Source organism: Vanessa tameamea, chromosome 29 (genome assembly GCF_037043105.1).
Source record: "Vanessa tameamea isolate UH-Manoa-2023 chromosome 29, ilVanTame1 primary haplotype, whole genome shotgun sequence".
In the NCBI taxonomy this organism is placed as follows: domain Eukaryota; kingdom Metazoa; phylum Arthropoda; class Insecta; order Lepidoptera; family Nymphalidae; genus Vanessa; species Vanessa tameamea.
Window position 1 is genome coordinate 5,261,527 of NC_087337.1, and position 25,637 is coordinate 5,287,163.

General features: G+C 33.1%; 3 protein-coding genes across 3 annotated transcripts in view; 2 read left to right on the plus strand and 1 right to left on the minus strand.

Annotated features, from left to right (window-relative positions):
- Positions 1–2,949: 2,949 nt before the first annotated feature.
- On the minus strand, positions 2,950–11,771 carry LOC113402624 (alpha-centractin). Its single transcript, XM_064219720.1, has 9 exons — positions 11,600–11,771; positions 11,290–11,354; positions 10,705–10,879; positions 9,579–9,730; positions 8,858–9,001; positions 8,018–8,183; positions 7,182–7,251; positions 6,502–6,668; positions 2,950–4,875 (listed from the first exon to the last, which is right to left on the minus strand). Exons 1-9 carry the CDS (start codon positions 11,645–11,647, stop codon positions 4,732–4,734), a joined length of 1,131 nt encoding a protein of 376 aa, XP_064075790.1. The 5' UTR covers positions 11,648–11,771; the 3' UTR covers positions 2,950–4,731.
- A 670-nt stretch (positions 11,772–12,441) lies between these two features.
- Positions 12,442–13,939, plus strand: LOC113399238 (GDP-fucose protein O-fucosyltransferase 2). Its single transcript, XM_026638321.2, has one exon. The coding sequence runs from the start codon at positions 12,506–12,508 to the stop codon at positions 13,718–13,720; it is 1,215 nt and encodes a 404-aa protein (XP_026494106.2). The 5' UTR covers positions 12,442–12,505; the 3' UTR covers positions 13,721–13,939.
- Positions 13,940–19,181: 5,242 nt separating this feature from the next.
- The window catches only part of LOC113399237 (double-stranded RNA-specific editase Adar), a 40,157-nt gene continuing 33,701 nt past the window's right edge, over positions 19,182–25,637 (plus strand). Inside the window, exons 1-3 of the mRNA XM_064219792.1 lie at positions 19,182–19,388; positions 21,823–21,893; positions 23,526–23,669. Coding sequence (XP_064075862.1) covers positions 19,262–19,388; positions 21,823–21,893; positions 23,526–23,669 — 342 coding nt within the window. The 5' untranslated portion in view covers positions 19,182–19,261. The remainder of the gene's footprint in view (positions 19,389–21,822; positions 21,894–23,525; positions 23,670–25,637) is intronic.

Here is a 25,637-nt window from a genome sequence, read left to right on the forward strand (position 1 = left end):
TTTAAACGTTATATAAGTATTTTAAAACATTGCGTCTCAATCAATATTAACCAATAAGAATAGTTATTAAAAAAAAAAAGATGTATGTCCGGACACCTGGTTGGAACGAAGTAACTTTCGGTATATATTATTTATTAAATTACAGACACAATGAAATAAACTGACAGCGTTTGAGAATAATTAAATAAGAAAGACAATGAAAATTTTTGTTACAATTGTTACTAAAATCTCGTGTGAATTAAAACAACACCAAAAAGTAGGTTAAAATAATACCAATAATAAAACCGGATACAATAGAAAGAGTCAGGAATAGAAAGAGAGAGAAAGAACACCCGAAGACGGCATAACGCTTTTTTCTGACGTAACGATTTCTGTCAGTTTACTACTGTAAGCCGTGTTGAGAAACTTCGTCCAAAAAATAGTATTCATTCTATTTTATTTGTTAATTTCTCATAATTTTAAATAAAAAGTCATAGCCTTTATCTCAATAATCATACAAGTCATTTTATCACCTTATCTAGACAATAATACCTCGGCTTTTGGAGTTCAAATCGCGCGGTTACGTATTGATAACACTTGCTCATGCCATTTTAAGGCCTTTGTCATCTGGTTTCAAGAATTACTTCTTTGTTCATTCTAGAGTTCTGCTACTATTGTACTAGCGACATGCCCCGGCTTCGCAAGGATGCAATTAATAAACAATACTAATATCATTTATATTTTATAGCATAGAAAACGGCCCAGTAGCTAGAACACGTGCATCTTAAACGATTATTGGGGGTCCAAGTTCACTGAATCTTCATGTTTTTAATCTATGGTTCAAATTCAACAACGAAGAATGAAGAACAATTAAAGAACAGTTGAATAGAAAAAAAATCTGCCCCCACCACCTTGAGAAAACGAAATAATTTAATGTTAAATTAAAAAGTAACACAGGACGTACAGTTGATTTTTTTATCGAACAATGAATAAGTAAACAAAAGTGTTATTAAAAAAAAAAAAAGCAAAAGTAAATTGATAGTTGATCTTGAGAGTCAATTTATTTATTTAAATAAAAAAAAATTACTAAAAAAAAATAAAAAAAAATTTCAATCGAACTATGAAGGACACTTGAAATATAAAAAAGAAACAAAAATGTATCTCCTTTGAACTTAGAACTGCACAGACCTTATACAGACATGTCTGGCAATCTGTCAAATATTATAAAGATCTCATCAAACATTAAGATGATTCCATAAACAATTACTATTTTTTTTAACTAATTAGACATTCTTAACAATTTATATATACACAGACAGCAGGAGCGGTCGCAGCTAAGGACTAAGGAGATGGAGCGTGTCGTTATAATATTTGTTAAATATATTTCAAATGCATGTCTATTTTATAGTACACGAGCATTTGCCCGCGGCTTGGACGCGTGTATATTTACAGATTAACTTGAAATATTACTTTAATATGAGACCTACTTGTATACCACATTGGTGTTTATTTAACCCCTAATCCGTAAAATATCCAGAAACGCTTAAATACGTATCTACTCATTTTTTAATTATTATCCCAACAAAGTTTCATGTTTCTAACTTTAAAAAATTACGTAATTCCGTATAAACTTTCAACCCCTATTTCACTCCTTTATGGGTAGAATCTCCGAAATCCATTCCTTATTGGGTGTCCGCTCAATAAAACGGTTCTACTCACCAAATCTCATCGCCTTAACTTTAATAGTTGACGCTCGGCGATGATCAGTCAGGACATGTTTTTTTATAAGTATACATTTTTATTTTGACAGATATTTGACACATCTGTCCTTATCTTGCAAGCTCTCAACAGACTTAACAATACGACATACGACTTAAATTTACGAAAAATAATTTAATGAAATTCCTTATACATATATTAAAAAAAATCATAAATGTCGATTTTGAGGAATTACCTCTATGACTACCTATTGACCCTCTCGGACGGCTAGTCGGCTACTATTCGACAAAAAGTGCCGACTACAGTTGTACCACAATCTAAAAAATAATACAGTAGGACGACGCCTTTGATCTCGTGGAAAATGCCGACAACTTCTAGACGGTGTTAGGATGACAGTTGTCACAAGTAAACAATACTTATAAATTTATTTTTTATTGCAAATCAACATCGTCAGCAATGTTATAATTAAAACAATATTATAACTTAATATAACAATGAAAACAATTTCGAATCAAAAAATCGATGTCATTTATATCATCTCACCGTTACAATATGGCGTCTGGTTTATGACGTAATTATCACAGGCCAATATACTGATATAATATTCTTACAAGAACTACCCCCTCCTCAACCTGGACCGAGCGGAATCACATAAATATGACAGAGCGCTTAGTAACTGGTTTAATGTTCGGTTGTCTGTCGGTCGATTAGGTTCGAGTCTGTTCGTATCGGTCGTGATATTTATTCTTAAATACTTATTAACTCTCTATGTATTGCAATATTCTCGTGTAGTTGATTAAAGTTATATACTGACGGTAATTGTGTTCGATTATAAACAAATAAAGAAGTATAGGTTAGCCACTCGTGTTTTTTTTTATTTAATTAATCTTAGGGTTTGTTAGAATATTGTAATATAAATCAGCATGTATATTACGAAATACACCGTACATCTTTGATACAATGTGAAAAAATAAAAAAACATACACACGTCAGCCCTGAATGATGTGTCCCGAACTACTAACATTGTTTTGTTTGCAGTTCGGGCTCGGCATTCCCGCCTCTCGCCCCTCACACCCCGCACGATTGCCCTGTCTAAACGTCTTCGTTGGACGACTGTATGGTTTTTTAGACTGTGGTTGTACAGACCGACTAGTCTCTGTACAACCGACTCGGTTAGTCAGGAAGTCAGCCAAAGTTATAATCGGCTACATCTCTACTAATTATACAAGTTGGTTAAATAAAACGAATACATGAGTTAAAAATAATTTATTGGAATACAAAAAAATCTCTCAACATTAAATACTTTATATCTTGCTCGCTTACACTTAAATCTAATGCATGCATTTGCATGTAACATGCATATACTAAATGTGCATGTTTAATATCATAACAGCATGTTATACCAATTACAATAATGTACATATTCGTGTTGCCACATAAATTATTATATAACATGTAAAACGGAATTAGTTTTATTAAAAAACAAGTACATGTTACATGCATAATTCATAGTTTCAGTTATTTTAGGATGCAAAATAAATAATAATACCTAGAATTATAAAGAAAGCTGTCATTAAGATTACTCTAAGTGTATCATTCCAACTTAAGCAAATAATTGATCTGTGAATTTAACTTTTGGTTATTTTTTAATATGTTAGGTTATGATGTTGAAAAAGATTAACTACTGAGTTTCTTGCCGGTTCTTCTCGGTAGAATCTACATTCCGAACCGGTGGTAGCTATACTTTAAATATTTTGTTAAATGACAATTCAAAAGTGCTTGTAAAAGCCTACTTGAATAAAGTATATTTTGATTTTTAAGTTATACTCTGTTGGTAATAATGTTTTTGACGCAAAACGGATTTGCAAAGATGGCGTTTAGAACGTCCACGAAACATTGGGAGTAAAATTAAAGTGGATACAAGTAGTTAAGTGTAATAGTGTTGTATTATAAACAAAGATATATTAATCAAGAACCGTTAAGTACACAATATAGCTGAGATATTAGCAAATCGCAATTAATACCTAAATTGAAGTTTAATTTATCTTTTATTGGTGGAAAATAGTTTTATATCGGTTAGTTCTCAGTAAAATCTAAATCGGTGATAGCTTTACATGAAATATAATCCTTTAAAATATACCAAAATTAACTGTTCCGTTGAGCTCAAACTCGGATAGGTCAAAAAATAAATTTTGAAATTAGCTTGCGTCTTCAAAGTGTCCATTGAAGAATACTACACAATTAATATACGATAATTAACGAAGTTCACATAATGTGAACACATTTATTATTATGACTTTGATTTGTTTGAATAATTTCAACGAGTGTTCGCTTCGTTCAGTGCTCGTTCAGAAAATTTGATACTTTTAAAACATACCACTTAAAAAAGTCTACTAAATTTTAAGGAATCGCTTATAATCTGTACGCATGTGTCTGATGTATCAAAACGAATCTTAAATCGAACGTTGTCGGTATATCAGATGCCATCGATTTCACATCTAATAAAACTATGTATATCGTTCTGGTACGTCAATGCATTCAAAGTACGATTACATTAAACGCATGAAATATTCTTCCTGTCTCTCTTTAACTTCACGGTGACCCGTCCGTGAGAAAGAGATGAGGCGAATGTTAAACCGATTTCGATATGAGATTCGTTTCATCTCTTCCTGGTGCATGATGCCACAAAATTCAAATATCGCCCATGCCTAATAATCTGACAATACAAAGTCGAACCAACACAATCGAAACACAATGCAGAAATCAATAACAAAAATAAACCAGCACAGATTAAATATAACATCGAAGAACTTGTATATATACATAGAAAAGAAAAAAAATCACCTTTATATATAAATTTAAGCGTTCAACTGTTAATCAATGTAAGACGAGATTGCCTCACAACAAATCTCCTTCATATCTCTTGTTACATTTGGAATGAACTTCATCAAAACTGATTCAGCAATTAAGAAGCTACACTTTTGTCACAGCAAAACAAAACAGCTGTATTATTATTTGCATTCGAGATGTAGTTTAGAACGTCTTGCGGTGAACAGCCCTGTGTCCCTCCTCATCGTACTCCCGTTTGGACACCCACATCTTCCGGAACGTGTCCAGGGAGGCGAGGATCGAGCCTCCTATCCACGTGGAGTAGAGACGTTCTTGAGGCGCTGAGATCTGAAATATTAATTTTTTTTTTATTTTATTTGGTTCTTCAACAATGTGTACACTGATTATAATTATATAATATAACAAAGTAAAATTATATTCTAAGGGTCACAAATACTTAAAGAAGAACACAGCATGCACAAAAAGAAAACAATCAACATCTTAACCTAATTTGAAAACTATTTAAATAAAATTTAAATAACTATCTAATTAAAAGTATACAAAAGTAAAAAAAAAAAAGCTATGTAATAAAAATACAAGGATGTATCAACTCAGAAAAGAAGTTTATAACGCGAGTAATTATGTAAATAAAAACGAATATCTATATGTTAAACTAATCGTCCGATTTTGATGAAACTTTGAAGAATTATTTTGTTTACACTCGAGAAGATTCCCAATTCAAATATATAAGAATTTTTCTTCTGATTTTATGTCTCTTAACATATTTTTATTTTTGATGTCATGTATATTGACGGTCTGACAAATGCGTCACCTGATGGTCACCCTCGTCCATAGACATCGGTATAATACGGCACAATTTAAAAGTAGACAAATTAAAAAAAAAAAAACATCAATCGCGAATTTGGCGAATGTATTCGGTTATATGACATTAGGAATTATTGCGTTAGCGTAAAGATCATTTTCGCATACATATATTAACAGCGTAAACCGATTTCTGTCCCAGTGATTATCGTCCCGATGGCTGCACATACAAAAACGGCTACGGTCTCATTTTGAAGAGCTCCAATGGTAGACGTGCAGAAAATTAAAGAGGATTCTTGATTACAATTTACTAAATTGTTACGATTTAACAAATAATTCATTTCAGAGAGAGGAAAACAGGTACGAAGGTCCTAAAAGGTTTAACGAATTTTGCCGATACTACATGTAAGTTGCGTCGTACTATACTTAAAGAAAAATAATTAAATATGAATCATTCCTTGCATCACCGATGCAAAGATGTTACGACGCCTGTGCCTGCAGTTAACTGCCTCACTCACCCTTCAAATCGGAACACAATAATTCTAAGTATTGCCGTTAGGTGGTGGAACGTACGATGAGTTCAACCCACCCAGATGGGCTTAAACAAAACTTGTCATCAAGTCATGTATCGGTATAAATCAAGTTATCTACACTCGAATGAGCCGAGATGGCCCAGTATGAGCCGAGATGGCCTAGTATGAGCCGAGATGGCCCAGTGGTTAGAACGCGTGCATCTTAACCGATGATTTCGGGTTCAAACCCAGGCAGGCACCACTGAATTTACATGTGCTTAATTTGTTTATAATTCATCTCGTGCTCGGCGGTGAAGGAAAACATCGTGAGGAAACCTGCATGTGTCTAATTTCAACGAAATTCTGCCACATGTGTATTCCACGAACCCGCATTGGAGCAGCGTGGTGGAATATGCTCCATACCTTCTCCTCAACGGGAGAGGAGGCCTTAGCCCAGCAGTGGGAAATTTACAGGCTGATTATGTTTATACATTCGAATATGGACCAATGGATAAAGTTGACCTTGAATCGACGCGACATCATTGGTCGAGATAGCAAACCGTCTTTGAATTTTAACGAATTTCTTATCGGAAGTCAAGATGTATAATTAATAATTATAGCTCAATAACAATGTAAATACCCTGATCTTCATGTCCTTGGGTGCGAGCCTGCGTATCTCAGCCAGCAAACGGTCACCGAAGCCCCGGAACAGCGTCGAGCCCCCGCTCAGGACTATGTTCTGGTACAGAACCTTCCTCAGGTCCATATCAGACTTCTGGATTGCGAACATCAACACTTCATGTAGACCTGGAATGGTATTATGTGGTATTAGTAATTCATCTCGTTGGTTATTATCGGCCTTGGGAGGAGGGGAGGCCTTTATCCAGCAGTAGGACGTGGTGGCAGGGCTTTGTGCAAGCCTGTCTGGGTATGTACTACCCACTCGTCAAATATTATATGGACAAACAGCAATACTCATTATAGTCGTGTTCCAGTTTGAAGGGCGAGTGAGCCAGTGTAACTACAGGCACAAGGGACATAACATCTTAGCTCCCAAGGTTGGTGGCGCATGGGCGATGTAAGGAATGGTTATTTTTTCTTACAGCGTCAATGTCTATGGGCGGTGGTGACCACTTACCATTAGGTGGTCCATTTGTCTGTTGGCCTACCTATGACATAAAAATAAGTAGAACTAAAGCTGGCATTGGATCCTCATTTACTCTTGAACATTCTCAGCCGCACCCTTTCCCCTCTATGGGCAGCTAGGATATGCTTGGTTGAAGTAAACCAAAATTACAATAATATCAAAATGTAACATACCTTCACACTCTTCCCCGATGAGATCAGGTCGGAACAGCACTTCAGGCGCTCGGAACCTTGCTGGACCAATCTATAATAAAAAGTTTTTCAGCTACTTAAAAAAATAATAAAAAAATTGATACCATCGAAGATTAAATTAAAAGTTCAGATGTCATTGGTCGAGAGCTTGATTTATCTATGATATTCACTATGGATTTGCGTAAAATTGTGTTTTGAACGTCGACGAAACTGTTATCGGAACTTTGGAAATAAAACTAAAGTGGATATAAGCTGTTAAGTGTTAATGGTGTTTTATTATAAATAGAGATATATTAATCATAAACTCTCAGTAGTGCACAACATAGCCGAGTTATTAGCGAATCGCATGGAATACATAAATCTAAGGTTTGTTTATATCTACTTCTTCGACTTGTGAGTTGAAGCGACGCCATCTTTAAAGTCATTCTTTAACTGAATTTTTAGCGTTGAAATAGTAACATAAATATTTATGTCATAAATATAGTTATACTAGCCGAACCTGCGGATTTACCCGCACGAAATTGATAAAACTTTACCAATAGCACACAATTCCCCTCCAAATGCATACAAACCAAACAAACCCCCAATTTTAACCCCTCGAGGAGCACTTTAAAAAATTAGCTTATGTCTTTTCCCGGAACTCAAACTATCACCGTGGCGAATTTCATTTAAATCGGTTCAGCGGTTTAAGGATGAAGATGTAACAGACAGAGTTACTTTCGATAGTCAAACATAGATATACTATAATATTAGTATATCTATGTTTGACTATCTTTGATAGATAGATAGATCGTTTCCCCAAAGCTTGCAAGGTTTACCTCCAGCTGAGTGCCATCCGGTAACGTGTAATGGGCCCGCTCAGAGTCCAGGGCTTCCTCCTTCAGGGGGTTAGGGGAGAGATAGCAGGCCCTCTCCTTGATGGCCTTAACGATCTCCAGCTCCGCTGACGTCCGCAGATTAACGCCCTCTTTACGGAGAAGCAGCCTGTAAAGTCATCAATAAAACGTTAAAATTTTTATTATGGAACTTAAAACTTAAATTGTTTTAACAACTCATATTGACTCTGGATTATGTATTAAAGTAAAAAAAAACCATTGTATTGGCGTTTTGACATAAAACGTATTGGATCTAAATTTGATAACGTTATGATAAAATAATATGTCTGTAGTCTGGGTCTAAAAGGGCATAAGATATACTAATATAGATTTTAATTGATTATGAAGAAAAAATCTACCACCGGTTCGGTAAAACATCTCAATCCTGAGAATGGCTACCACAATTGCTGAACTGGTACACACCGCCCCTTATATAAACATAAGATAAACATAAACAGCCTGTAAATTTCCCACTGCTGGGCTAAGGCCTCCTCTCCCGTTGAGGAGAAGGTATGGAGCATATTCCAACACGCTGCTCCAATGCGGGTTGGTGGAATACACATGTGGCAGAATTCCGTTGAAATTAGACACATGCAGGTTTCCTCACGATGTTTTCCTTCACCGCCGAGCACGAGATGAATTATAAACACAAATTAAGCACATGACAATTCAGTGGTGCCTGCCTGGGTTTGAACCCGAAATCATCGGTTAAGATGCACGCGTTCTAACCACTGGGCCATCTCGGCTCATGCCTTATATAAAACAAGTACATAATTCTCTCACCTCAGATATCTGGTCACGTCTCTCCCAGCAACGTCGACCCTCATGATGCTGTGCGGCATCGCGAAACCCTCGTATATGGGCACCGAGTGAGTCACTCCGTCCCCGGAGTCCAAAACGACACCGGTCGTACGTCCCGTTGCATATCTATTCAAACATAAATCAAAACGTGAATAGATTATTATGGATACACTTTTAAACGGTTCCCCACAGACAATTCAGCCGAAGTTATGCACTCCTGTGCTAAATGTTGAAGGAAATTGTTAGGGGAATACCCGCTTGGGTCACATATTCTGTTGTATACTCTATTCCAAGAATAAGAGGAGAAAAACAAAATAAACAACATTTGACCTTGAATTGATTAATCTATAATATTCACTATGGATTTGCGAAAAGAAGGCATTTTGAACGTCGACGAAACCGTTATCGGAATTTTGGAAGTAAAATTAAAGTGGAAATAAGTAGTTAAGTGCAACAGTGTTGTATTATAAATAGAGATATATTAATCATAAACTCTTAGTAGTGAACAATATAGCTGATTTATTAGCACCCGCATGAAATACGTAAATCTAAGGTTTGTTTACATTTTTTCCTACTTCCATTGGAATAGGGTATATGTAAATATATTCACTAATGGATAACGAAACAATGTATAGGAAATTGCTTCCAACGTTGGCCCAAGCGATGGTACATTTGTCATGTGAGCAAAGAGTCATTTACTTACAAACTAAGAACGGCTTGCATCGAGAGAAACAGGGCTGGTACATTGAATGTTTCGAAGAAGACTTCGGCCGCCTTTTCCCTGTTACGACGAGGGTTTAGAGGTGCCTCTGTCAACAAGACTGGATGCTCTTCAGAGAATGTTGATAGTTGATCCTGGAAAATATATTATATATAAACATATTAGCAAGAAAAAGTTAGCTAACGATTGTATTCCATTGCTTGAAACTATTAAAAATAACAAGTTATAGCCAGTAAATGTCCCACTGCTGGGTTAAAGCCTCCTCTCCCTTTGAGAAGGTTTGGAGCACATTACACCACAATTTTCCATTGTGGGTTGGTGGATACACTTGTGGCAGAATTTCGTTGAAATTAGACACAAGGAAATATCCTCATAATGATTTTTTTCACTGAGCACAAGATGAATTATAAACACAAATTGAGCACAACAAAATTCAGTGCTGCTTGCCTGGATTTCAACCCACAATCATCGGTCAAGACGCACACAGTTCAACTAATGGGCCATCAAGTTGTAGCTGGTATTTAGTCTTATATAAACAATCCAATGAATTCCAATTCAATATGAACTAAATATTTGTTATATGTATCTGGTGAATATACTTAACACAATACGCTAATTCCATACATCTACAAAGGGCTTCTATCTATCTATCTATATCTATAAACATGTAAGTTGGGAATCAGAACCCAGGAAGTTACTAGTAAGGATTAGTACTAGTCAGATGGCCCTACTTTTCCATAACAAAAAATTTAAAAGTTAAGAAACTCATTGTAATAAAGTTTCTACTTCATTGTAGAATTGTAACCTAATTCTAAGCTACCAAGCACCAAGTTGGGTTGCCTGGAAGAGATGGCTAATTATAAGTACGCCCATTGAACATCATCATATATATTTTCTTAACATTTCCAGTATATTAGTAGTATTTTATGTTTGTGGTGTTCAAAAAAGTATATTAACATTAAAAAAATGAATAGATAGGGATTTGCTTTGATGATGTTATAAATGATTAATGTTTCTAACAATCACAATGTCACATCTGCCAGTATACCTACCTATTTTAATTAAAAAAAAAAACAAATGTATGCAGTATAATCTATTTTATACTTACTTTACTATAAATATAATTCCAAACTCTTTCCATGTCATTCCAATCTGTAACAATTCCATGTTCCATCGGGTATTTTATGCTGAGGAGCCCTCTGTGTTCCTCTGCACGAGGACCTACAAACAACTCCCCCTCTAGCGCGCCCGCCATTACACGGACATGTTTTGGACGTCCGATGCTGAAAAATTTGATTGTAATATTTGCATTGAGCACAGACAACAGTCTCAGTCAGATTGCACATTAATTGTTTTAATAGAAATATAAAGATATTACTGAAATAAGTTTACCGTCATATATTCCACTTATTATATTATAAATCTAAATTTATTTGTAATTTTTGACACTGTGGCATGTTACCAAAGATCAGACTGACTGTTGTAACAGACAACTTTTGGCTTTTTATTTGCCCAAATTGGGATTTGAACCCAGAGCCTTAGAATCAGACTTCCAAGCAAGCCAATAGACCAACGTGGCAATTATATTAATATCATACCGATACAACATGAGATTCATGTCAATTTATTAAGTTTTATTCAAGTTAACCCAAATATAGAACACAATGAGAAATTAGCATAAACTCATACTTACTAGTTTGGAAATCTGCATTTTGGTATTTGGTCACCAGCAAATCCAGCTTTAATTACTCCAGAACCCTGAAATATAAGCACTAAAATAAAAAAAGTTCGATTTCAACAGTTAACGTTAGTCATGAGTCATTAATCATTAAAACTACCAAAAAGAGAATGTGTTAATGTATAATTTATTCACGTAACTATACGTGAGAGATTATTAAGATTTTAACAATGTTATTAGGTCACTTTTATAGAAAAATACGTAAAACGGATATGCCAATACGGCAAAAATCGATCGTTATGTATGTTACAAGTAAATTATTTACATTGTCTATAACCACAGGTTGATTCACGATGACATCATTTAGTTCCATTTTTATTAATAAGAGCTAATAATTAATAAACTATACGAGATCTTTATTATTTTATTTTTGTTAAAATACTCATCCGGACTGCTTTCAACTATGACATCAGTCTTTTGGTGTTGCTATTTTAGTGAAGATAAATTATGTTCCATATTTCGTATGAATAAAGATAAATGTGCGGTAAAAGGTGAGACTAGATTTTTTTTTTTTTACAATAACCCCTGCTCTGATTAATCTTTCCTTTTTATTCTTTGTATGCGGAGTATTAGGAACACTGTTAAAAGTAATTGTTTTTTTGCTTTTTGCTTTTTTATTTTAGTAATTGTTGCGTAACGCGTTACGGCGCCGGTCTGTCTGGCTTCCCTTTCTCTTGTACAAACCGTATTTTGGACTCTTGACTTCTATCGGGCGTCCCGAAACGCACACGAATTATTAATATAACATATTTGCTTGATATATTCAAATCATATGCAAACATGAAGGTACAGGTAGATTAATTGATGCAAATTATTGCAACATACATGTTTAAGGAAATGTCTAAAGTACGCTTTACAGAAATATTATATAATAATTTACAATAATTTTAAGGCAAAGGGCACTTATCTAACTTATTTTAATGATAATTTATATAAAATCGAAATTATTAAAATTAATAAAAGAGTACCTGTATCATGCTCATCTAGCTATAACTTTGTGATCTAGCACTAGTAAACCGATATTAAAAATCGTCATTATTCAAGAAATAACATCCCTATGCCCTATTCGCCAGCGATAACAATACTTGACATTTATTTTTAATTTCAAATTCGTACATAATTTTGTAGGGAATCTTATCAATAAATAATACATGTTTTCATTCACTTTTGCATGTCCATAAAAATGATAATCAATCTGAGTCTTCTGCTCCTTTGTGTTATTTTAACGAGCACAGAAAAACAGGACGGTTACTGTGATTTAAAAGAAAAGACCTGTGATAGAGATTTTTTAAATGAAAAGTTTATTATATACGATGTAAACCCACCGGAAGGGTTTAATTTGAGGAGGGATGTCTACATGAGATTTGCAATCATGCTATCGGATGCTAGACAACATAACGAAAATTGGAAATTAATTTTGCCGCCTTGGTATAGTTTATACCATTGGAAAGCGAAACAAAACGACTACCCAATGCCTTGGAGTAACTTTTTCGATGTGAAATCTTTAAAAAAATTCGCACCGGTAGTGGAATTACACGAAGTGTTTTCGAAAATAGATTCAAATATTTTTAAAATTGATCGTTTATATGTATTACAAAACTATGATGATGCATTCGAAAACGGTGAATTTAGAGATAAATGGGAGATTGGAGGGGACTGTGATTATGATGGAAGTCTTTGGGGATATAATAATATAACTGTCAAGAAAACAATATGTGTAAAATATCAGGGCCGTATATCAAAGTTATGGGAACTGATATCTTTAAACCCAGCAGATAAGTTTGTCATGTTCGCTCATGGTGAAATACCCCTACATGATCAATATGGCACTAAAACATTTTGGGATTGTAGAAAAAGCATGAAATTCAATAAAAATCTCATCAGTAGAGCTAAAAAATACATATACAAATACTTCAATTGCAATAATAAAATCTGTAATAATTATGTGAGCGTTCATTGGAGACGACAGGATTTCGCTCGATCACGTAAAAAAGATGTTCCTTCAATAGGAGGAACAGTAAAACAAATTGATAATGCTATCAAAAACTACAATCCACATATTGTTAATATCTTCATAGCATCCGATGGGCAGAATTCTGAATTAATTGAATTGGAAAAACAACTTAGTGATATTGGTTTTAAGGTCCACCTTTATTTACCGACACAATTGGAGTTAGATACATTTAAAGATGGTGGCGTAGCTATCATTGACCAGATTATATGTTCACATGCCGCATACTTTATTGGTACATATGAAAGCACGTTTACGTTCCGGATACAAGAGGAAAGAGAAATTTTAGGTTTTGACAGTTCTACCACTTTTAATAGGCTATGTCCGGACAATGGTAGGTGTGAGGTGCCTTCAAAATGGAAAATTGTCAATTGATCAATGAGTTCTCATTCCACATACTAAATTAACAGCACTTTCTCTACTTTGAAACCCTATGAAATAATAAATTAAAAATGAATTGGCAAATCAAGCTCTCTGTACTTGTTGAGAGCCAATTTGAGTCTATTGTGGGTTCGGATGTGCAATTAAAAATATTTTTAATTACATCAAAGATGTAGAACTTCTCAGGTGCATACTTAAATACATGTACCTTTTTGTGTCTATGTCGTTGATCGTCTAGTTGTAGAATGAATTAAAACAATGACGAAAATAACTTGTTGTTGAAAATGTTATTTTAAACTAATAATAATAGAGGCAAAGAGAAAAAGAGGCTGGGGTTGCTCGGAGGGGGCATAACGCTTTTTCTTTACTTGGTGATTTCAGCCAGTTCACTCAACTGTAAAATATAAGAACTTAATTTTTAAAAAAAAAGTGTAGTACTCTTGTTAAATTAGCTTAGCTGTAAGAATGTGAAATCAAATTGAGCTCAATTGTTATTAATTCATATTTTAAAATAATAATATTGTTAATGTAATTAAAGACTTCCAGTTAGTGTTTTAAGATGTGCCATAATTATTTTTTAGTCTTAAACCAAAGATTTTTAGCATGTTACTGACAATTTACAAATACTATTTTTAAAAAAAGTTTGTGTTTTTTTCTTTTTGTGAATATGCGTAATATATTGATTAAAATATGAATAAAAATTAACAAACTTTTGTTAGCTAAACTATATTTGAACTAAAAAAATGTATGAATCTTTTCTAATTTTTATATTATTTTATATTCTTTATAAAATTAAAATCTCAAGCTTGCCTTTCATTTTTTCAATTTTATTTATAAGATTTAATACGACTGATAAGTGGTTATCTCGGCTTATAGACTAGCGCAGTAAGCTTCGATCAACAATACCATTATATAGATAACGAACAAAAACACAACTCAAATGTGGCACTGACGGACAATACCATGATGTAAATATTTAATTAATTACTAATGCCCCACCAACGTTGGGGACTATGATTCTTCTTAACTAACACTAAAAACCAGAACATAATCATACTAAGTACTGTAGTACTGTTTGGCGGTAGAATACTTGACGAGTGAATATCCGATAAAATTAGTACACACATATAAGTTTTAGGACTTGACTAATATTGGTGACACTTATAAATAATACGGATCGTATACCTTCGGGATGTTTTTAACAAAGTAGGAATACTTATAGTTATGTCACAATATATTTACGTTAATGTTAAGAACATTCAAAGTAACATTAATCATTTCGATCAATTTGAATCAGCGATAATTATTATATGAACACGAAAAGTAAGGATAAGCTTATAACGCCAAGTTTCCGACTGAAGTCAATAAAACCTACTTAGGGTAAGGTATTCGATGCTATGGTTAAAATTCGCATCGTTAATTCGTTAAGTCGAATAAATTAAAATCGTTTGTTAAAAAAGTTTAATAAATAAGGTATATTATTCAACATAAGATTATAAAGATTATAAAAAAAACCTGAAGCTAATACTTGTTACCTTTCATACATCGTCATCATTACATAGTATAGAACAAAGTCGTTTACCGCTGTCTGTCCCTATGTATGCTTTAAAATTACACAACGGATTTTGATGCGATTTTGTTTTAATAGATAGATTGATTTAAGAGGAAGGTTTATAAGTATAATACATGCACAATATAGTAAAAGAGGAACTACTGAGTTTCTTTCGGGTTCTTCTTTACTAGCTTTACTTTTAATATAGTTCTCTAAAATGACGATTCAAAAGTTTTTGTAAAACCTACTTGATTATGACAATATTTTGATTTTGATCACAATTAAATTATGGCTTCAATTTGAGTATTAAATCGACCTTATTCTGTATATCATACGATACAACGATTATTAATCTGCGTCCCAAAAACGTGTAGTAATCAATTTATAGTTGAATATCCGAAGATAATCTATAAAAACATATTTATAGTCAAAATCAACTTTTATAATTCATGAATACTGTTATAAATAGTAGTAATTGACACAACAATGATAAAAATTACTAATATTAAAATGAACAAATTTTTGTACAAATATCTTCATTTTGCTATTTAGATAACATTTTTGAATTAAAAATATTTAATTTATTTATCGAACGGAATATAATACCAATATATATTGAACTTGTTATTGTTAGTGAAGTAGAAGAAATTCTAGAACCATAATAGTTTTTTTGGCATTTGGCAACATAGTTTAATTTGATGTAGTATGATTAAAAAATGAGATTTGAGAGTAAAGTACTTGTATCCAGCCCGATGAATAATTTATAAAAAGGTTCGGTGTCATCGATTGTTTACAATCGCTTCTCGAAATCCGCTTATTTCAAAGATATTATAACCATTAAGTTTTTTATATTTCGCTAAGTGCCTTTGCTAACTGAAACAGTGCCAATAAAGTGTTTCTTTCTTGAAGTACTATTAAATATTATAATACATAATATATTATTTTATAGTACTTTACCCATTGAAGTGTAATTAATAAAAACCGAGCGGCTTCCGTTCGTTGAAATGTACTTGAAATTAATATTGTTTTAGTAGTTCGAATAAAAATAATAAAATCAGCGAGCGACATATTTAAAATAGTACCTATGGATAAGAAAATCTTAGATTTTACTGAAAACGGTAAGCTAAATATTTTATTTATATATTTCCATAAATCGTAACAATACATTTTAGTTTATTTTTAATTTATTTGTTAGAACCAGCCGATAGCGTTTTACAATTTAGATAACGAAAAATAAAATGTTAAACATAAAAAAACCACTTCTGTGCAAAAGACTTTAGAGTACAATTAATTTTAATACTTTATTTCCTTACTTTTGACCTGCCTAGTGGTCACCTAGTCGATACGGGGCCCGTAGACTGACCTACGCTCATACATTTCCTAAAAGATAATCGGGACATGGGTGTTGCTAAAATTTTGAAATTGACATATTTAAAAGTGAGTTGATAAATTATAAATTCAAAGTAAAAATACTTTTTAAAAAAAGCTTTTATTTAAATGCTCTAAAAAGAAAAAAATAAAATTTTCCTTTAAAATTTTAACTATCAATTTATAACCTCATTATACACAATTTCTTTAATCATAAAAGCTTGTCGCGAGGTTTTCGTAAGTACATACATAGAAGTATTTAATTAAACTGAAATTAAAAAAAAAATTAAACTCAGCAGATTAAATTACTAAATTATATGGTACTAGCTAATTTACACAAGGGTTATTGCGCGACAAGCTTTTATGATTAAAGAAATTGTGTATAATGAGGTTATAAATTGATAGTTAAAATTTTAAAGGAAAATTTTATTTTCTTCTTTTTAGAGCATTTAAATAAATTTTTTTTTTTTTAAAGTATTTTTACTTTTAATTTATTTTTTACTCTTTAGTTGTCTACTGTCAAGGTTTCTGAGTCTATTCATCTCATTCAACGCATCATTGCAATTTTGCAAAGTCGTTTGCCGGTTAATTTCGAACAGTCTAAATCTTCAATAACAAGACCTAATGATTTTATCCTACTTAAGGCCACGTATGCTTGACCAGAAGCAAAGAGCTTCTTGCCTAAATAAACAACTGCGTGATCGACAGTACTACCCTGCATTATATTTTTATATAAGTGCATAAAAAATAACTATTCTGCCATCTTGAATGTTCCACCATATTGGACTTATAATGACATCAAGCTTATCGTGTATTGTTATCCAAACTTAACGTGTATACAAAATTTCAGCCAAATCGGTTAAACATATCCGCTTCAAAATTGAGTAGCAATATTCCACCGGCACATACATATATACATACATTGCATGTTAAATAAAAGCTTTTAAAGAGGATAGATTTTATAGCTGTTTAATATTTTTTGTCAAATTATCTAATTTTATTTCATGAGTGTAAATTATTACTTAAATATGTACTTGCATTCTTGGTGTACTATAAATCTGAGGCAATACATACAATACAGGCTGATACAATTCTCAGTAGACGGTGTAACCTTGTGGTGCATGATGAATTAATATGTCATTGGACTGGTTAAATTGCCAAAACATTGTACAGGTTCTGTTCGTACTAAGTGATAGTGATGATATTTATATTAATAATTCTATTGTTTATTCTAGCGGCAAGATACGATGGCCGTTTTGACACATTAAAAAAGTGATGTGAAATGTAAATTTATTATCGATATAATATATTCAAATCTTTGTTTTTTTGCAAGTAATTTAATTCAAGTTATTGTTGCAAGTAGTATCTGATTAAAAAGGTTTAATAAAAAAAATATAAAATATGTTTAAGTAATATATTCGAACGAAATCAATTTAAATCAAAAATTGGAATGAGAATGAATAACTTTATAAACACTTTACATAAAAAAACACAAATATAACACCGACTACGAGGTCGAGTGTGAGAGTGTGACGTACACGTTTACGCAATAAAATAAATAAAAAAGTTATCTTCGCGGTACCCTAATATTTGTAGTTTAGAAATCACATTCGATAAATTTTGTGACTAACTGCACGTCACTAGTGACAATAAAGAACAACAATTTGCTCCTTTGATGTAATTATTTATTAAATAAAAAACTTCATGAGCGGGCAAACGTCAAAACGGCCATCATAGCGTGCCGCTAATATAGTGAGTCAGTGTCGTTATCACATAAAAACATTATAGTATAAATAATAACTCTTATTTGTATCTGGAGTAGAATTAGCTGTTACTGATAGAGTTCCACGACAACCAATAAACCTGCTGTTAAGACTTTTTTTGTATTCTAATTAAACAACAAATCTTAAATCAGCACAGTGCATCTTTTGAACCATTTAGTGATTTTTCAATTAAGTTCCTCGACTTTTTATCAAAACTGTTTGCCCTGTAATCAATTAATTTATTTCTTACTCAAAACAAATTAAAGGTATTTAATTCACAAATATTTTACATTAAAGTATATTTGAATCGTCAATATTTCAACCACTGTGTCGGAGAGCGGTCTCCAGTAAGAAAAAATGGCAAGTAACTTGCATAGTTGCTCATGATGATGCTGATGACAGTATTCACAATTATTGTTCAATCAGTCACACGATGGAACCAGAGCCTAAATTCAGGCATTTTGTGCAAAAGTTATTCTCTTGTTTTTTTTAATTGCGAACCTAAGGCCTCAGGATCAGAGGTTTTATATTTTAATTAAAAAAAAGTAATTAACATTGATGTTGTTTTTTGATTTCAGATTTTATAGAGAATTGGGTGAGTATAATTAATTTTAAAATCTTATATAATTATTAATATTGCAAGCCGCTGTATTTCCATGTGCCTAATTTATGTTTTTAATTCATCTCATGCTCGGTGAAGGCAAACATCGTGGGGAAACCTGCATGTGTCTAATTTCAACGAAATTCTGCCACATGTGTATCCATCAACCCGCGTCGGAGCAGCGAGGTGAAATGTGCTCTAAACCTTCTCCTCAAAGGGAGGCCTTAGCCCAGTAGTGAGAAATTTACGGGATGTTAGTGTTATTAAGTAAAGTTGTTTTTTTGTTTACACAGAATACATCTGTGAGCTCATCGACGGACTGCACGATGCCTTCAGCGCCGAAGAAACGTCACCATCGCGCTAAAAAAAATAACATGAGTAAGTGTGTTCGTTTGTTTGTTACGTTTTTACGTCTTAACTGCTCTATTGATCAGGAAAGGGCCCTCTCCTCCCTCTCATGTGTGAGCGAAGCGTCGATTTGAATTTAGTACTGCTGTATGGTGTGGTAGGTAAATTTGAATTTGCCGCCTATTTGAACGGTTTTTATTTAAATATGGAATCGTAATTTTTTCGTTCTTGTTTAAAATATACTCGGCATTAATAAAATATGCAATAATTTAAAATTAATAACCAAAAGAATTAAATACGTCTAATCTTAATACAAATAAAAATATCTATAATTTTGAAATGGATTTTGAATGTGTGACATTTGTCTGAAATAAATAAAAAAAAAAAAAAAGAAATTGAGGGTAGTCGCAATTATAATTGTTACTGTCAATGAAGCATATTCAATCATTTTTCGTTATTTCTTGCGTAATATTTTGTTGATTTGTTACACACGAAAGACATTTATCAACCAACGGTTGAAACTTAACTAAATCTGTGATACTGAACAAATGGACACCACAAATAACTACGTACTCGAAGGTATTATTTTTTAATTTATTTAATTTATGAGTCTCCAACAAAGGATACACACTGAATACATATTCTTAATATTAAACAGTAAAAGGGTTACAAGTGTGCTCCTTCAATTATAGGAGCTCAGCATGAACTACTATACGCTATTCAAGTTAGCGAAACAGAAAATATAACTTATATAACAGTCGATGGAACGATGGAATGCGTAATTCAAATTAGAATTGAATAATTTTTTAATTTATTTTTCTAAAAAGAGTTATACCAGCCAAAGAGACCCCAACCAAGAGGACCGCCGTTCGTAACAATAACTTAACAATGATCTTTAATAAGGATTTTTGTAATCGATATTTGTCGCGGTTACTGCCTGTTATTCGCGTCCCAACTATTCCGACCGACGTAACATCGTATAAGCGTCTATTATTTTCAGTGTTTCTATTTAAATTTTACTTTTCAAGCAATAATATATAACAGAAAAAGTTTTAAAATTTTCGGATAACGCTCGAATCTTTAGGAACGTTTGTATTGTATGTATTTTTTTTTTAATATTTTTACAATTTTTAAAATCATCAAATTAAGAAATCAATATGTTCGTCATTGAAAGGTTATGTCGATCAGAAAAATTTACAATTTACATCTGTCAAAAAGATCAAGCTATCTTGTACAGGGTGTAAGCAAAAAATATTTAAATATAATTAAGATAAAAAGTGAAAAAAATAAATAAATTAGAGACTTATTAATTAAACAGTTTTTTTTTCTGTATTAGGTCGCTGCTAACCTCTAACGATGAATATCGAGGTCATTAGTATTTCTAGAAAGTTTGTTATATATATATTAATGTATATAGAACTGTTTTTAGTAGATGTTCCATTTTCTTGTAATCGATGTTGATGTTATTAATTCGAACGTGTATGGCTGTCGCTCTCTCACGGTCAAACCACTGGACTACATTTGATAATGTTTTGTATGACACAAGAATGAACTCCAAGGACATTGGTGTTTTTAATGTCCAATATGATAAAAGAATGACTAGCAACCAATCTATACATTATATACTACATATAATAAAATTGAAGTGTCTGTTTGTAATATTAAAATAACCGCTTTTGACTAAATACATATGTATATACACGGTGCATATACCAAAATATATATTTTTTTTCAATTTTTTTCTGTCTGTCTGTTATCGGCTAATCTCTGGAACGGCTGGACCGATTTTGATGAGACTTTCGCTGGCAGATAGCTCACGTAATAAGGAGTAACTTAGGCTACGACAATAACTTTTTTTGTTAAATTTAAACGCGCACGAAGTCGAGGGCACAGCTAGTAGTATATATAATTTGACTCGGCTTGATCAAAGGGTAAAAATTAGGGTCTACATAAAGCATTTGTATCGTAATATTTTTTATTCCTATATATTTATCAAAACAGTACGCATATTACAGGACGAGGCTCTCAGTCGTGATGATTATTTCCGACATCATTAATCATTGTTATATTTTAATTAATTTATACAAAATATTATCATTAATCACTCTGTTCATTGGTGAAAACTGTATCTGAATCCGTTCCGAAGTTTATGAGATAATCGCGTTCAGAAAGACAGACGGTGCTGCCTTTGTTTTATTATATGTAGTAATTCTGCCAGTACAAAAGTCGTAGCCTTTAAATGTCCCACTGCTGGGCTACGACATCCTCAAGGATAAGATTTTGGAGCCTATTACACTTAGTTGCTCCAATCTGAAAATACTGAACGTATCGGTATGTCGAATCGTCCGTAGATGCTTATGGGCTTATTCATTGTTTGAATTCCATTGACCCCCCCCCCTCTAATGTCCAGCTAAGCGAGCTGGTAGTTAGTTGTGTATTGAGTCTTATGTCGTCCTGTTTATAGATGACGAGCCTCCAGCCAAGAAGTCTGCGCCATCGATACAACTTGACGCTGGTTTCAAGTGGAATTTGCAGGTGATTTTTTTTTTTTTTTTTTATGTTTCTATATAAGTATCGTCTCGTTTTCCTAGTGTCTAGATATAAGACGGCAGATTCCGAGGATTCCGATTCAAATCAAAATCAAATCAAAATACTCTTTATTGTACACCAGTAAACGTAAAGTTGAATCGCATTTAAGAAAGATTCACAAGAGGCGGCCTTAAGGTGATATCCGACTGTTCATTCGAGTGAATGTTCTTTTGAGTGAATGATTCTATTTTCTTTCATTGTTCATTTTCATGTTCACACGGCTCAGCTGGAATGACGTAAAAAAGAACATTCATCCGTAGTTTCTTTCAATATGGCGTCGAATGAAGTCGTGTCTCTTGGAATAAGTTTAATTTGTGATCATTTGATCAAGGAGCTAAAAAAAAAGATTAACAAAATGCGTTTGAGACAAAATGGCCACCCGAGTGAACGTTCACTCTGTGTTCAGACTGTTCATTTTTCGTTTATTCGGAGTGAGAATGAAAGATGCCCAATGAACCGAACCAGCGTCGTTGGATCAGTTCACTAATGAATTCATTCGGCACTTTTGTTTCATTTTGTTTTTAGACGTGTCATTTTGAGTGAAAGATGCAAAATGAAACAGGAAAATTAACAAAAAATTAACCGTCTGATTTCACCTTTAGTGTAGAGGAAAGAAACAGATATAGAAATATAAACAAATAATAAACAAATAAATATTTGACAACATCACATACATCACTCTGATCCCAATGTAAGTAGCTAAAGCACTCGTGTTATGGAAAATCAGAAGCAACGACGGCACCACAAACATCCAGACCCAAGACAACATAGAAAACTAATGAACTTTTTCTACATCGACTTGGGAATCGAACCCGGGACCTCGGAGCGTACCCATGAAAACCGGTGTACACACAACTCGACCACGGAGGTCAAGGAGGTCGTCAGAAAGAGTGTACAAGTCAGATATAAACATAATATATGAATACATTACCGTGAAATAATAATATATTTAGAATAAAATAATGTACAGCACCTGGTAACAAGCATACATATATGTATGAATCTCATTAGATATGAATTATATATAATATATCCGATTCATGAGTTCAAACTTCAGGGTATGTTATTGGGGTATTCAGTAGAAACATTCTCAGTAGCAGGTCGGGATCTTGAAGTTAGAAGTTTGCCTCGGAATTCACGTAAAGCCGTCGCTCCAGCGCCTGAACTTTTTCCGGATTGGACCATGACAGTGAGAGAATAGAGTGCGCCTGTGTTTGACGCGCACACATCTGCACAATAATATGTCCTGCGATTGTCGGTCCAATGGAATTTATCGCGGCGGCGGAATCGGTCAGGACGATGTTTCGCTAATCTTCCTGCCCATTCATGGCCATTACTTTTACTGTTTCTATTAAGTAATTCTAGTTTTGTCGCGTTACGAAAAAACGATGAGTGGATTTTTTTACGATGTGCGCGCTCAGTTAAAACTACACGAGGAAGTCGCTCGCTAAACTTCATCACTCTAGGAAAAGAGGATTGATTATCATTTATCTTGCAAGATTAGATCTAAACGAACCGACGTTGCATTTAAATATATAGAATTAATTGTTTTTTTTTTTTTTTAATTACTTGTGTCAGGCGTTGGCGAAGGCCGCGGAATCCGTGGAAACAGGGGGAAAGTCGCCCGTATCAGCTCTCAACGAGCTCGGAGTGAGGGTCTCGTACTGCGTGCTGAGACAAGGTGGCCCAGCGCACTGTCCTAGCTTCACTGTTGCTGTTACTGTGAGTATATCCAAGTTAATGAGATCTATAGCCTACTCCAATCGAAGTAGGAATAAAGATAAACAAACCTTAGATTTACGTATTTCACGCGATTTGATAATAACTCAGCTATGTTGTGCACTAAGAGTTTATGATTAATATATCTCTATTTATAATACAATATAAACACTTAACTACTTATATCCACTTTAATTTTACTTCCGAAGTTCCGATAACAGTTTCGTCGACGTTCAAAACTTAAATTATAAGTTCGTAGATGTTTTAGTTTCTGAGATTACGTGATTAATCAGTGAGTGGTATTTCGTTTATATAAATATTATATATTAATAACAGACGCAATGAAATAAATTAACAGTGGTTGAGAAAAATAACACGTCTGAGTAGGTACCCTTATCAGATAAACTGCCGCCAAACATCTATTCAGTACTATTGTGTCGCGGTTTAAAGTGTAAACTACACGTCAAATTGAAGTTTTCATAGTGTTATACTTAAAGAGAGTGTCTGAAATTGTTTTTTAAAACAATTTATTTTACCTGTGATTATATCTAATACGATATAAAAAAAAAAAAAACTTTGATAAATAACGCGTGTTACTCAAGACAGGATTATATTTAAGACTAGCTGTGCCCGCGACTTGGTGCGCGTTTGAATTTAATAAAAAGCGTGGCTTTATTATTATTTTACATATAATTCTAAAATAAAAGTAGCCTAAGTTACTCCTTATTACATGAGCTATCTGCCGGCGAAAGTGCCGTCGAAATCGGTCCAGCCGTTCCAGAGATTAGCCGGAACGAAGAGACAGACAAAAATTGTAAAAAAATGTTATTTCAGTATATGTAACGTGTGTCTACGTATGCATTTAGTAAAACGCGGTTATTTTAATATTACAAACGGACACTCCGATTTTATTGTATGTATATAAAGATAAAAAATCGTCGACTTAGTATTTATTGACTTCTAAGATATATAAAAAATACTTGTCGTTTACTGACATACGTCATTGAAATGGTGAAATAGAGTAACTACCGAGTTTCTTGCCGGTTTTTCTCGGTAGAATCTACTCTCAGTGTAACATTACGATTCAAAAGTGCTTCTATGAGCCTACTTGAATAACGAACATTTTGATTTTGATTAGTCTACAATAACCATCCGAAATAATCGGAATCGGAATTCGCACGTGACATTGGCGTAATAATCTGTGCCCTCTTGGTACAAATTAAAGCCAGAATTAAAAAAAAAAAAAACAATCGGATAATTCGAAAGAATTTCGTATCTTGTAACATTTAAATATCTTAAATATGTTATTCATATATTCGAATCGAAATCCAGATTTGCATCACCTGCATATAACGATTCAATTTCCATACTGAATTATTTAAATATAAACTTCGAATAATCCGCACGATGGCAACACTCGCTGCGATACGTCTCGACGCAAAGCCTCAGTATCCATAGCGAGCAAATAAAAAAAAAATACGTTTACTGACAATTAGTCATTGTTTTCAATTCGATTTTCTGTTTAATTACTTTTAAGTTCGACGATATCTTTGTTGAAAATCGTTTATTATTTAATGAAAAGTATTGTTTGTGTGAATTGTGATTCGAAGAATTCTCATTACACATCACGTGTATAATAACTTATAAATATAAATATGATAAGATTTTAGATATATCGCGATAAATACCGATTTGGCTAACGGTGTCCGCTTTGAGTAGAACATGTTACTTGGAGTACTCACGTCCAGAATACGCGCACGCGATTCAAGCAGCTCTATAGCGCTTTATATTTTGGCTTGCTTTAAAAAAATCTATATTCGGATTGAAATTAAATGCAATCATTATTAAAATCGGTCCAGTGGTTATAAAATTGGAGGTTATGTTTGTAATATTAAAATAACCGCATTTTACTAGAGGAATTTTTATGCCGTTTTGATCGTTTCAATTTATCTAGCTGTCGATGTATGAACG